Here is a 12282-nt window from a genome sequence, read left to right on the forward strand (position 1 = left end):
CTCTCCGCCAATGATCGGCTGGAATTAAAACCACATGCCCCACAATTCATTAGGCGTTACAAGCAGTAGCATGCGCGCGGCCAGAGGCGGAGCTGCTATATAAATACGAGCTCCCTCTTCTTGAGAAGCACACGGGACACTGTTGTGACGGTAGAACGTAGTCTCCCGGTGAGCGGTAGTTCTGACAGCATCGAAACGGTTAATGGTAGTTAGCGACAGTTGCTCTGACAAACCCTTTGGAGGAGTAACAAGTGTTTACTGTTCGGAAGTGTACTTTTACTTTGCGAGAGTTTTGTTTTGAAAACGTCCAAAAAAAAAAAAAAAAAAAAAAAACAACAACAAAAAAAACTTTCTTTATCAATTTCGGTTCATTGTAATTTTTTTTTTTTTTTTTTTTTTTTTTTTTTTTTTTTTTTTTTGGAATAAGTTTATTTTGGTTCGGATTAAGTTGAACGTCTTTTCACGAACTTTGAAGCTCAAGCCTCGAAGGGCATGAACGTCATCTAAAATGTGCTAGGAAAAAAAAAAAAAAAAAAAAAAAAAAGAAGAAGAAGAAAAAAAAAAAGAAAAAGAGAAAAGCGGAGCCATCGGAGCGGATCATCGGGATGACGGAGCCGGTGGAGCAGACCCATCACCTGAAAACTTCAGGCAGGCCATCAGGTGGGAGCAGCGGAGACGGTTTGGAGCATCTCCCGGCCAGCAACCATGGTAGACCGCTGAACGGCGACAGGGGGCGACAGAGAGAGCAGAAGCAGCAGCAGCAGCAGCAGCGGCGGGCGGAGAACTGTGGGGCTATCAACACAGACAAGTTATGGCAAACGAAAGGCGGACAGAGGGAGGTGTGCCCTGCCTTAGCATCCGGAAACCAGCACCCGAAGTGCCCCGCTGCATCTCAGCCTCAGCAAAAAGCCGGTGTTCTTTCGGCGAGCGACGGTAATCACACCTCGCAAGGGAAAAACGGCGAAGACAGACCGCTGCAGGAGACTTTGAACCAGGTGCAGGAGAGTTTGCACGTCGACTCCGACACCGGCTTGGATGTGCGCCTGGGCAAGAAGAGGCACAGGCGCAGGACCTCCAGGAAGAAGCGCAACTGGAAGCCTTACAACAAACTTTCCTGGGAGGAAAAGAAAGCCCTGGAAGAGAGAGAGACGGCCAGGGCTTCGCGGATGAGAGAGGAGATGTTCGCCAAAGGGCTCCCGGTGGCCCCCTATAACACCACCCAGTTCCTGATGGACGAGCACGACCGAGAGGAGCCCGACCTCAACACCGAGACCGGGGTCAGGCGGCCTCTGGGGGTCGGCGCCCGCATGGAGGACACCGGCAGCGAGGAGGAGTTCTTCGACAACGAGGAGGACGACGACGACGACGGCAGCGGCGGCGGCGGCGGCGGAGGAGGCAGCGACGGCATCGGGAGGCCCGGCAACGCAGGTGGGGAGTTTCTCCAGAGAGACTTTTCCGAGACCTACGAGATGTACCACGTCGAGAGCCTGCAGAACATGACCAAGCAGGAACTGGTGCAGGAGTACCTGGAGCTGGAGAAGTGCATGTCCCGGCTGGAGGAGGAGAACAACCGGCTGAGGCGCGCCGTGCAGCCCGGCGGTCTGACCGTGGAGATCTCCCAGGTCCGGGTCGGAGAGATGGAGAGGGAGCTGGAGAGACTGAGAGCCCAAAACACGGAGCTGCTCCTGCAGAGCCAGCCCAGCAAGGACAGGGGGCAGGTCGCTACAAATTAAAGGACACATGTCAAGTAGGGAAAAACCATTGGAATAAGGTAAAACAACAACAACAACAACAACAACATGGGACTACTGCATTTAAAAAAACAAAAAAACAACCAAATTGTCATCCGTTTTGTGTAATCACTTTGTCATCTGGACAATGAAGTCCTTGCATTGCGATGCAATACTTGACGTTTCTTTTCTATTAAGGTGTCCTGATCAAATTTGTTTTTCAAGAAGAAATGTAAATATTTCAAAATTAAGATTTTTTTTTTTTTTTTTTTTTTTTTTTTTTTTTATAAAGAGAAGGTATTTAACAACACCAGAATATTTTGTTTGTTTTCCCGGTCAACTCAGTTGGTGTCCACTGACATATGCCGTTTCATTTGTAATTTTTAAAGAAAACAAACATTGTATGTGGCATTTCCTCCCAGAAACTTAAAAAAAAAAAAAAGAAATTCCAGCTAATCTGGCCAGCCTGCAAAGACTGCTTTTTTTATTTTTATTTTTTATTTGTTTTGCAGCAGTAAACTCCAGAGTGAACATTTTAACAGTTGTGTGTTAACATTAGTTCCAATAATAATAATAAAAAAATATATATATTGAAGTTCTGATTTCAAGCTGTCATGTGTTGTAAAAGCCTGCTCAAAAAAATAACAACCAAACAACAGGAAGCGGTTAATAAAAGCTGCAGTGAGGAACTACTGTCCGTGGCTTTTGTCAGATTATAATCCCTAATCTTTTTTTATTATTTATTTTTTTTTCTTGCGAGGATCCCGGACAGGGCCAGACACACGACACGAGTGGGCTCTGAATAGGAAGAAGACGCGGAGGAGGGGGGGGGGGGGGAGGAGGTGGAGGAGGTGGAGGAGATGCTGCTTTTTATGAAGGAGAACCCACTCACAGCTAAATCTGTGAGGCAGGAAGAAATGCAAAAATGGGTTTTTACTGCCCTTCTTTCTGATCAAATCTGGAGAAGTGTGGTCACGTGAAAAGCCTCCTCCCCCTCCCACCACCCCCCTCCAAAAAAATAATCAGCAGAAAATTGTGCTAATAAAGCTTTTTTTTTTTCTTTTTAGGATAATCCGTTTAAACAGATTTCCAGTGTTACAGCCGATGTTTACAGAATGCATAAATATACAAGTTAAAAATACGAGCCTCAGTGGTTTAGAGTAAGTTTTCCCTCGTGCAGAGAGGCAATCTGTGCCCGGAGGCCTGGAGGGACATTTCCAGTCTGCGGCCTCCAGGGGGCGACATTCAGCTCCTATTTATAAATTGCCTGCGCTGCAAAAGCCACAAGAGCTTCCTGTGAAGTGTGTGTCTTGCAAAAAAAAACAAAAACAACAAAAAGACATCTCAAAATCAAACGCACGTGAAGCCTTTTTTTTTCTTTTCTTTCTTAAACATAGTTCTGTTTATTTACATCATATAACCTCGCTTTAAAGCACACAGCCGTGAGGGGAAATGATTTCAGGCGGACAACCTTTTTATTTAAATTTGTTTTTTTTAAGTCCAGTTCATTTTCATATTAGTTATACTCGAAAGCAATTCCAAATGTACACAATACAATATGTTACATATTAAGATAGTATGTACAAAAAAAAAAAAAAAAAAAAAAGATTTGAAAATACAACAATGGGACATTAGGTAAAAATCACATTTCAGACAACACACACCAACTGTTGAGGTTTCCTTTTTCGATGAAGTCACGATGGGCTGCTTCATCTGGAGGAAACTGGATGTTGTCTGGCATGACCTAATGCAGTTTAAGGGAGGGGAAAGGGGCGGGGAGGGGGTGGGGGGTAGGGCTTGTTAGGTGTACCATATTCACACACGGTGGGTTACGAGGCAAAAGAGAGATGACCTCAGTTTGTTAAGAAAAAGCAGCTGAGAGAATAATACGCCTTTTTTCTTTTTTTTTTCTCCCCCTCTTAAGCAGCATCGGTAAATAGCTGTTAATGCCTCCGTTTGAAAGGCAAAGAGAAGTGCATAGACGTGTCCTTGGCTTGAAGTGTGCTTCTTCTTTTTTTTTTCTTCTTCTTTTTCTCTCAGTTATATCACTTGTAATTAATGTACACATCTTTGGGGTCCGTGCCTTAGTTTATACCGTCAGCCACAGCAGAGGAGGGAGCGAGAACCCAGAAATAACGACGAGGGAAACGGGAAGATGAGAAGCGAGCATGGCACTGCAGAACAAAAAAAAAAAACAAAAAAAAAACACATTCCAGAAATCAGGCACTTGTAGAAAAAAATCTTGAGGTAAGACAAGACTAGAACTTATTTATTATTATCATCATCACTGCTACTCTTCTTCACCAGGTTATTTGGTCAGATGGAAACAAGGCGAGTCTCTGGCGACTCCTCGAGCTGCACCTCCTGTTTTTGTTGTTGGGTTTTTTTTTTTCTTCTCTGGTGGCAAATTGGATCCACGCTCAAGAAACAATAGAACATTTTACGACATTCTTGCTTTCATTTCCTGCAATGTACCATTCCCCCCCCCCCTCCCCACCTCCTCAGCCGGGGGAGGATTTATCACAACCTGACCCGATGGGAGGAAAAAACAAACTCGTCACGTAACCCCCCCCACCCACCCCCCCACCCGAGGTAACAAGTACGCCGAGAGACGCAGCAGTCTGTCGAGACACCGTCGGGGCTTCGTACTTCGTCTCCGGCTCAGTGAGTGCGAGCGGATCTGCGGGGGCGACCGCTCGGTAATCCCGGACACGAGTAACCGAGGGAACGACGAGGTCAGCCGTCGCGAGTGCCACCTGATAATTTAACCGGATTTACGTTTCATCGCTGGCTGCGTTGCAGTTACTGGAGAGTTTTCGCGCAGCGATCGGGAGTATTAAGACGACGCCTGGTGAGATAAAAGGTTTCCTGCACAGTGCTGCGAATCGGAGAGAGAAAAGGCCATCGATGAGGAAATAAGGAACAGTCGGAGTCGCGTTCATCTCGTCTCCGTCGAACAGGTAACGCCCGAGAGGTGAAATCACAATAAAAGTACTTTTTTTTATTTATTTTTTAACTTTAATACAAAATATATATATATAATATATATATATTGAATATAAAACAAAACAAAAACAAACAAAAAAAAGAATATATTAAGGGAAACATTTCAAGTAACATCTTGAAGGAAACGACTGTGCACTTTGTACGCACTTTTTGTAAACCATTAAAAAAAAAAAAAGTAAAAACAAATATGATAATATTTATATTTACAAAAGGTTAACTTAACAAGGCTTTGTACAAATGTTACAAAAAAATGTATTTTTTTTTTTTTTTTTTTTGCTCAACTCAAACACCTGCACGCTCGGACATGATCACGAATATTGTTGCGCAAACACACATAAACATTATTAACAAGTAGAGAGAGGCGACTGTAACCGAGCGTGTCGGCGACCGAACGGATCTCCCGTGAGGGGAAGCGAGAGAGTTACAGTGTCTGTGGTCGGAGGAGGAGGAGGAGGAGGAGGAGGAGGAACAGATTAGGAAGACTGATATGAAAAAAAAAAAAAAAAAAATCAGCTGATCTCCCTCTTGAAATGGTTTTAAAACGACTTTTAAATTTGTGTTCTCGTGGCCGTCTCTCGCGGATCACTGAACGTGGGTTCGGAAACATTTTTTGCGATACAGTTAAAACCCCGCTGCGACAAGAAAAGCACCATTTCTTTTCTCGGGGAGCCGGAGGAAAGGCCGCGTTTCAAGCATCTTCCTCCGGCCACCCGAAGGGATTCAAACCCTTTGATTTGTGTCGTCTTGCGAGTCGAGGCCGGGAAGGAAGGGAAGAGAAGACGACCCGGAAAGGATGCCCGGCGGGGAAGAGAATTCTTGGCTGCGACGTGGATTTGGTGGTTGAGGTCTGTTTGTGTCCCTGTGTCGTTTCTATAAAAGCACACGTAGAGGAAACGGAAAAAAAAACACACAAAAAAAAGCTTTGGCAACACTGGAACGCCCCTCGTCATGCAAACGGAGCTCATCGAAAAGAATAAAGGGTGCTGCTGCTGCTGCTGACGGTTCACCTGGAAACCAACCAAGCAGGCTCACAGGTACTGGTGGAACCGAGAGGTGGGCGCCTGACGTGCGGCCGGTCCTTGGTCGAGCCCGTCCGCGTCCCGGGGCGGCCCCTGCGCTTTGACCTGGTTCTGGTTGATGGGAGACAAGGGGAAGTCGTTGACGTTCAGCGGGGGTCTCTTCTCGGACGTCTCGGTCGGGGAGGCCACCACGGTGTGTCTGCGCCAGGCCCGTCTCTTCCGGCGCGTCTCCGGCGACAGCGGCTTGCGCAGGCCCACGATGCGCAGGTCGTCGGCCGAGCCGAGCAGCCGGGCGCAGACGTGCTCGTGCAGCGACCTGCCGCCCGGGCCGGTCGGCGTGAAGGAGGCGGCCTCGCTGGGCGGCAGGGCCGGTTTGGGTCGGGCCGGGCGCAGGCTCTCCTGGCTGCTGCCCGACGAAGGGTTGGTTCTGGAGGTCTCCCTCTTGACTCTGGGCGCGCCTTCCGGCCCGGAGCCGGAGCCCGAGCCGGCGCCGGCGCCCCCGGACAGCTCCAGCAGGTCCAGCGAGCGAGCCTTGGACTTCTCCGACTTCAGCTTCTTCCTGGCCAGAGTGTCGCACTGGATCAGCTTGTGGGAGTTGAAGGAGGGCCGCGAGTGCAGTCTGTGAGTGGTGGAGGAGGAGGAGGACGAGGGCGTGGTGGAGCGCGCCCCTCCTTCGCTCCTCTCCGCCGAGTCTGGCGTGTGTGTGAGGGCAGTGGGCGGGGCCAGAAGGTTCGTGGGCGAGAGAACGGGGGGTTTGTAGTGTGTGTAGAGGAAGCTGCGCGGCTGCGGCGCCGCCGGCTGCGTGCTGGCGGCCGCCGTCGGGTGTTTGTCGGGCGTCGTCGTGTGTTTGTCGGGCGTCGTCGGGTGTTTGTCGGGCGTCGTCGGGTGTTTGTCGGGCGTCGTCGGGTGTTTGTCGGGCATCGTCGGGTGTTTGTCGGGCCTCTCCTGGGTGAGCGAGCGCGACGCGAAGCCGCTCTCGTTGTCCGTCTCGCTCACCAGCTCGCTGTGCTCGTCGTCCGCGTCGTCGCCCCGCCCCTCCGACCCCAAGCTCCGCCCTAACGTGGAGAGCGTGGAGTAACCGGACACGATGGAGCGGGCGTCCTCCGGCGCTCGCCACGGCGGCCCCTTCGCCTCCGCCTGCACCTCCTCCTCCTGCAACAACAAGGCCGCCTGCCTTCCTCCCGCCTCCTCTTCCTCCTTGCGGCACGGCCGACTGGGAACGACCTCCGCCGCCTCCTCTTCTACCTCCTCTTTCGCTCGGCTTTCTGCAACTTCCTCATCGTTCTCCTCCTCTTCTTCCTCTTCTTCTTCTTCCTCTTCGTCGTCGTCCTCCTCTCCCTCTGCTCGAGGAGCACTGTCTGCCACCGGCGACTCCGCCTCCTCTTCCTCCTCCGCCCCCGGGTGCCCGGCTTTGGTCGGCTCGTGCTCGGAGTCGTCGTCGGTGCTGCTGCCCACGCGCCGGCCGTTGTGGCGCTTCCTGCGTTTGCGGCCCGTGACGGCGGACATGATGGACAGAGTCAGGAAGTCCTTGGCTCTGAGGTCCTTCTTTGACCCCCACGACCCCTGAGAGGAGGAGGAGGAGACGTCACTTTAGCGCCGGCACATCTTCTATGCTACACGATGTTGAACAATAACCTCGCACCGTGTGAAAAAGACGTTACCTTAGATTTCGCTGAGTCACTGTTGGTTGAGTCTGGGGGAAAAAGAAACAAAGACATCAGCGGGTCAGAACGGTGGAAGTCAACAGAAGGCCAGAACAGTCATTGGTGGAGGACACGGAGGCCGTGAAGGGACAATAAATCACAAAAAACTGCTCCTGCACTGCTCTCTGTGTTCGAGGCTTGATATTACCGTGGAGCGGTGGGGGGGGAGGGGGGGGAGGGGGAGAGATTTCCATCAGCTGTAAAGAGGAAAACACCTGCTGTGACATCATCACAACATACTTGTACGCTTCTGTTGTCGTGAGCAGTGCAGCTGCAGTTTTGGGTCCTCTTTCTGACTGATTACAAAAATAAAGTACAAATCCCTTTGACGACATGTGAGGACCTTTGTGAGGGTCTCCCTCCGTGCCCTCCGATCATGACGCCCCCCCCCCCCCCTACCCCCCTAAGAGAAAAGATGTAGACACTGCAGTGTGTGGAGGAAAAAAAACAAAACAGTGATTGGAGGGGGGAAGCGGGGGTGGGGGCGGGGGTGGGGGGGTTGGTGTTGGGGAGGTGAAACGGCATTAGGAAACCACGGCACACACCGATGACATCACCAAACAAAAACAAACAAAAAAAACACTGACGACATCAGTCGGTGAAGGAAGCAGAAATAATCAAGAGAGTGAAAAGACACACATTCCCTCACAAACACACCGATGCGGCTGGTTTGTTTTTCTTTCACATGTCGTATGAAATCTCCGGGAGGGGGGGGGGGTTCGAGGAGGAGCCATTTCTGATGTGCCGATGACATCGGTGGTTAATATCCCTTCATTTTGTGCCCAGCTTGGAGATTTTGGCCTTCACGGTTCATCTTTTGTCTTTGTATCGTTGACCCACCAAAAGGAAGTCCTTAGGTCAGCCATTTTGACGAGTTTGCAATCAAAACTGGACAACTATGTTTGGTTCCAGCTCCTCTAATGTGAGGATATGTTGCTAATTGAAAATATTGTGAAAAGACACTTTCTGATGACACTTGAAACTCGCCTTGGACCTTTTCAACTATTTTCTGAGCTTCAAGGAAAAGTAATTTTTCCTATTAAATTATCTGCTGATTGTTACTAATATATTACAAATATTAAACATGAACTTGAGGGGTCAAATAAAGACGTTCACTCCATACAATAATCTATATACAGTTCTGCAGCACACTAATCTTTACCTTTAACGTTTCTCAGCGAATGTGCAACATTACTCAATACTCAAAATCTCCATTTCGTTCTCTTTGGCGCCCCCTATGGCGATAAGCGGTAAATGCAGCTGTGTTTTTAGATTTCACTTCACTTCCCAGAAATCCAATCTGTTAGTTTTTCACTAACTGCGCTTCCGCGTGTGGTTTTTTCCTGAGAAAGTCCCCATTGAATGTTCAGTTTGTAACCCTGCAAATACAAAAAGCTCTTCATCAATGGACCACAGGCTCAATAACCATGGTGATACCTCACTCAGTTATAGATAGCTACTTATAATATTCAAGATTATTTGAGGTACGGTTCCATTTTACGCACATTTTATGAGGTTGAGGATATTACAGTACGTGCTATTCTTGTGTACGCCCTGTTCTGGTGGTGTTAACGCTCCGTATTCTTACTTCACATCACCTGAAAAGATTGTCTGTTATGTCTCATCATCATCATCATGTCAATCAAGACGCTTTGCACAACATATTTTATTCTAAAAGTAAATAAGCACTGACATCACGGGTCAGAAACGGCACCACCTAGAGTCCCTCCAGAGGTACAAGTGGAGTTTCGGAGCCCGATGAGTGGAGCTGCACAGGTTTTAAAACCAACCGTCCGTCCCCCCCCCCCCCCCCCCCGTAGGATGATCGCGGAGCGGCGCTCGGTCACCAGTGAGGGAGGCGTCTCCCGGTGACAGACGGCAGTTTTACACCCCCAGTGTCACAGACAGCAGCGTTAACAGGCAAGAAGGGCATCCAGTCATCCATTAATTCATTAGTCAGACCGGGGCGACAGCGAAGTGACATATTGTTGTTGTTGTTGTTGTTGTTTTTTTACCGACACCGAGAGGGAGACGCACGACTTTCAGGAGGGTAATGGAGGCTATGGAGACGACACAAACCATCACCACCGTTAACACACTCCGTCTAAGCACACACCCATTATGTCACTTTCACAATATGATGCACTGACGCAGTTGCACGCGCACGCACACACACACACACACACACACACATATTGCCAGGGGAGTTCCCATCCTACCGCAGTGGCTGCTCCACAGGCTCAGCTAAGAGAAAGGAAATGCAGAAACGTACAGAGAGAGTGAAAGATGAGCAACGTGGAGGCGGAGAAATCTTAGAGGTCAGCAGAGAGGAGAGAAGTAAAAGGCACGCTATCAAACACAGAAACACTCCCGCGTGATAACGAGCGCAACACTTTCCAATTCTTCTTGCTGCGTTCCAGTTCCGTTGGAAAAGTAGGAAATTCTGGCTTTAAAGTGGGACAAACTTCCCAAGCTGGACTCTCAAGTCACGGGAGGAATGGAGCCGTCGGACTTCACGCCAGAAGACACTTGAGGGGATTTACACTTGACATGCTTTTAAAACCTAAGAACTGCATCTCCTACATTTTATCGTGAAGCTTGGCAGATTTGTTGACTCGAGTGTGAAAAGTACCCGGACTCGCACACTAGTGGAGGGGAATTTCCTACTTCCAGCTTTAAATGAAAAGCAGCATTCATTTTGGGGTGGGGTGGGGGGGGTTGGTGGGCAATTTCAAATCTACCGGTCGGCTCGGTGAGTGAAAGGCAGAGAGCCGTGGACGCTGCGCTCACCTGAGGCCTCCCCGAGGAAAGTGGTCCTGCCGATGTTGGGGAGCAGGTGGTCGATGTTGGGGGCGGGCTGCACGTCCTCCGTGTCCACCGGCGTCTGCGGGGACAGACACGAGGCCGACAGCGTCAGAGGCTGGCACTCACAGCGAGAACTGAAGCAGCTCATCCATAAACCGTAAAGTGTTGCTAAATTGATGAGTCTAATGTTTAATGAGTTTTTTTTTTTTTTTTTTTAAGATATCCCTGGGGATTGTTATTATTTATTACAGGTAGTAGAGAGATGTCAGGACTTTGTAATGTGTTTAGCATCTTAAAACCTATATTTTTAGTGATTAAGTGCGGCTGGGCAATATATCCATATTATATCGACATTGTGATATAAGACTAGATGCTATCTTAGATTCTGGATAATCATAACATCATAATATTGCATATATATCTTTTCCTGGTTTTAAAGGCTGAATTACAGTAATTGGTCATTTCTTGAATTAAAGACTGTTCCAGCTGTCATAATGTCCACATTTCTGTTCATTATCTATAAAAAAAAAAATCCCAGTGTAAATATTTGCCGGAAGCACCAACAGTCATAGTTATACTATACTACAATAAGATCACACTCAATCAAACAGCAGTGACTTATTGGTTTGATCAACGACTCCATGACATGATGAAAAATAATTAACCCCTTAGTTTGTATTTTTCTTCAACATTAAAAACATCCCATTTATTAAAGGTTGTTGTTTTTTTTACTGTCACCATCTTGTAACAACACACGATATGGCAAAAAACTAAATATACAAAGTCAAACAGCTGCTACAAATATAAGCCAGTGAAGTACATGTCAGGGTTTGTTAAAAGCTGACTCTTATTACAGAGCGTGTCAAATTATTATTAGATCGTTGTTTATATGGTTGCATTTTTGTTGTGACCTGCTAATAAAAAATAGATGCAGTTAATGTTGCAGTTAAGGCTGCAAAAAAAACCAAAAAAAATAAGCTACACTCTGACTTGTAGTTTTCAAAGCTGCTGCTGCATGTTTCCTGTTGCATTTTTTTAAACCACCTGTTGTACTCTTCATTTTCTAAAGTCTTCTGCTCCCCACAATAAAGACACAAACCTTTTCATCTTTGTCCAGCTCGTCTGTGAAAAACCAGGTGCACTACAAGAGTCACAGAGAGAAACAGACATTTAGCACGAAAAGCCATTTTACTAAGTGTTTATGTGTATGCATGCGTGTGCGTGTGTGTGTGTGTGTGTGGGCGTCACATCTCTCACATGTTGGATGAGCGTCTCCACTATCTTGTAGCGGTCAGGCATGTGCGTGACCATGTCTTTCATGTTGTCCTCAGACGTCCGGACCAGCGTCGGCCCGAACACCAGAGCCAGGTTACGAGGCTCCATCTGAACGCGCCCAGCAGAGGTCAGGTGACATTAATACCAGGGACTTTACATGGAAACACGATTCATTTGAATAGAAAATCTCATCCGACGCACCTTGTTTTTATCGGAGCTGTCGGCCACAGTCTTCAGGTGACCAACCAGGAACTTCAGCGTGTGGTAATAATAATCCGGGAGGTCTCGGATCTGCCGGAGAGACAAACGACACCGATGATAAACCTGTTTAACCTGCAGGACTTCTGCACACACACACACTTTAACCAGGAGGGTAAATGATGCTGTTCCACTGAACTCGTGAACACAAAACAAACACGGACGAACCAGCTTCTTCATGGTCTTCAGTCTGTCCGACGCGTTTTCCATCCGATTGGCGTCGATGAAGTCGTTGTACTTGTCTGTTAAGATGTAAGAAATATTAAAACGCGTGCAAAAGGCGAGACGGCGTGGCAGCATGAGGTGTCACGTCGTGTTTTGGACTCACCGTTGGTGAAAAGCGGCTCTGGGAGTTTCCTGAAGAAGGATTTGAGTAAACTGCTGACGACGTTGAGGTCTTGCCATTTCTGCGGGCGACAGAGGACGGAAATATTTCACCTTCCGCACACGACTGAGACCGTGTTGTTGAATAAAGTCGAAGCAAAC

The 12282-nt window shown here is 48.0% G+C and overlaps 2 protein-coding genes across 2 annotated transcripts in view; one reads left to right on the plus strand and one right to left on the minus strand.

Moving 5' to 3' along the window:
- The first annotated feature begins 405 nt into the window (after positions 1-405).
- hexim1 (HEXIM P-TEFb complex subunit 1) lies at positions 406-4922 on the plus strand. The gene has a single exon (XM_069165402.1). It carries the CDS (start codon positions 606-608, stop codon positions 1731-1733), a length of 1128 nt encoding a protein of 375 aa, XP_069021503.1. The 5' UTR covers positions 406-605; the 3' UTR covers positions 1734-4922.
- Positions 4923-5229: 307 nt separating this feature from the next.
- arhgap23a (Rho GTPase activating protein 23a) overlaps positions 5230-12282 on the minus strand; it is a 33559-nt gene continuing 26506 nt past the window's right edge. The window contains 8 exon segments of the mRNA XM_069165401.1: positions 5230-7318; positions 7417-7448; positions 10249-10342; positions 11363-11404; positions 11521-11646; positions 11740-11829; positions 11965-12038; positions 12125-12203. Of these exon segments, the coding sequence (XP_069021502.1) occupies positions 5765-7318; positions 7417-7448; positions 10249-10342; positions 11363-11404; positions 11521-11646; positions 11740-11829; positions 11965-12038; positions 12125-12203 (2091 nt within the window). The 3' untranslated portion in view covers positions 5230-5764.

Source organism: Embiotoca jacksoni, unplaced genomic scaffold, assembly GCF_022577435.1.
Source record: "Embiotoca jacksoni isolate LCO1_2020_lvr unplaced genomic scaffold, fEmbJac1.0.p SCAF_34, whole genome shotgun sequence".
Classification (NCBI taxonomy): domain Eukaryota; kingdom Metazoa; phylum Chordata; class Actinopteri; family Embiotocidae; genus Embiotoca; species Embiotoca jacksoni.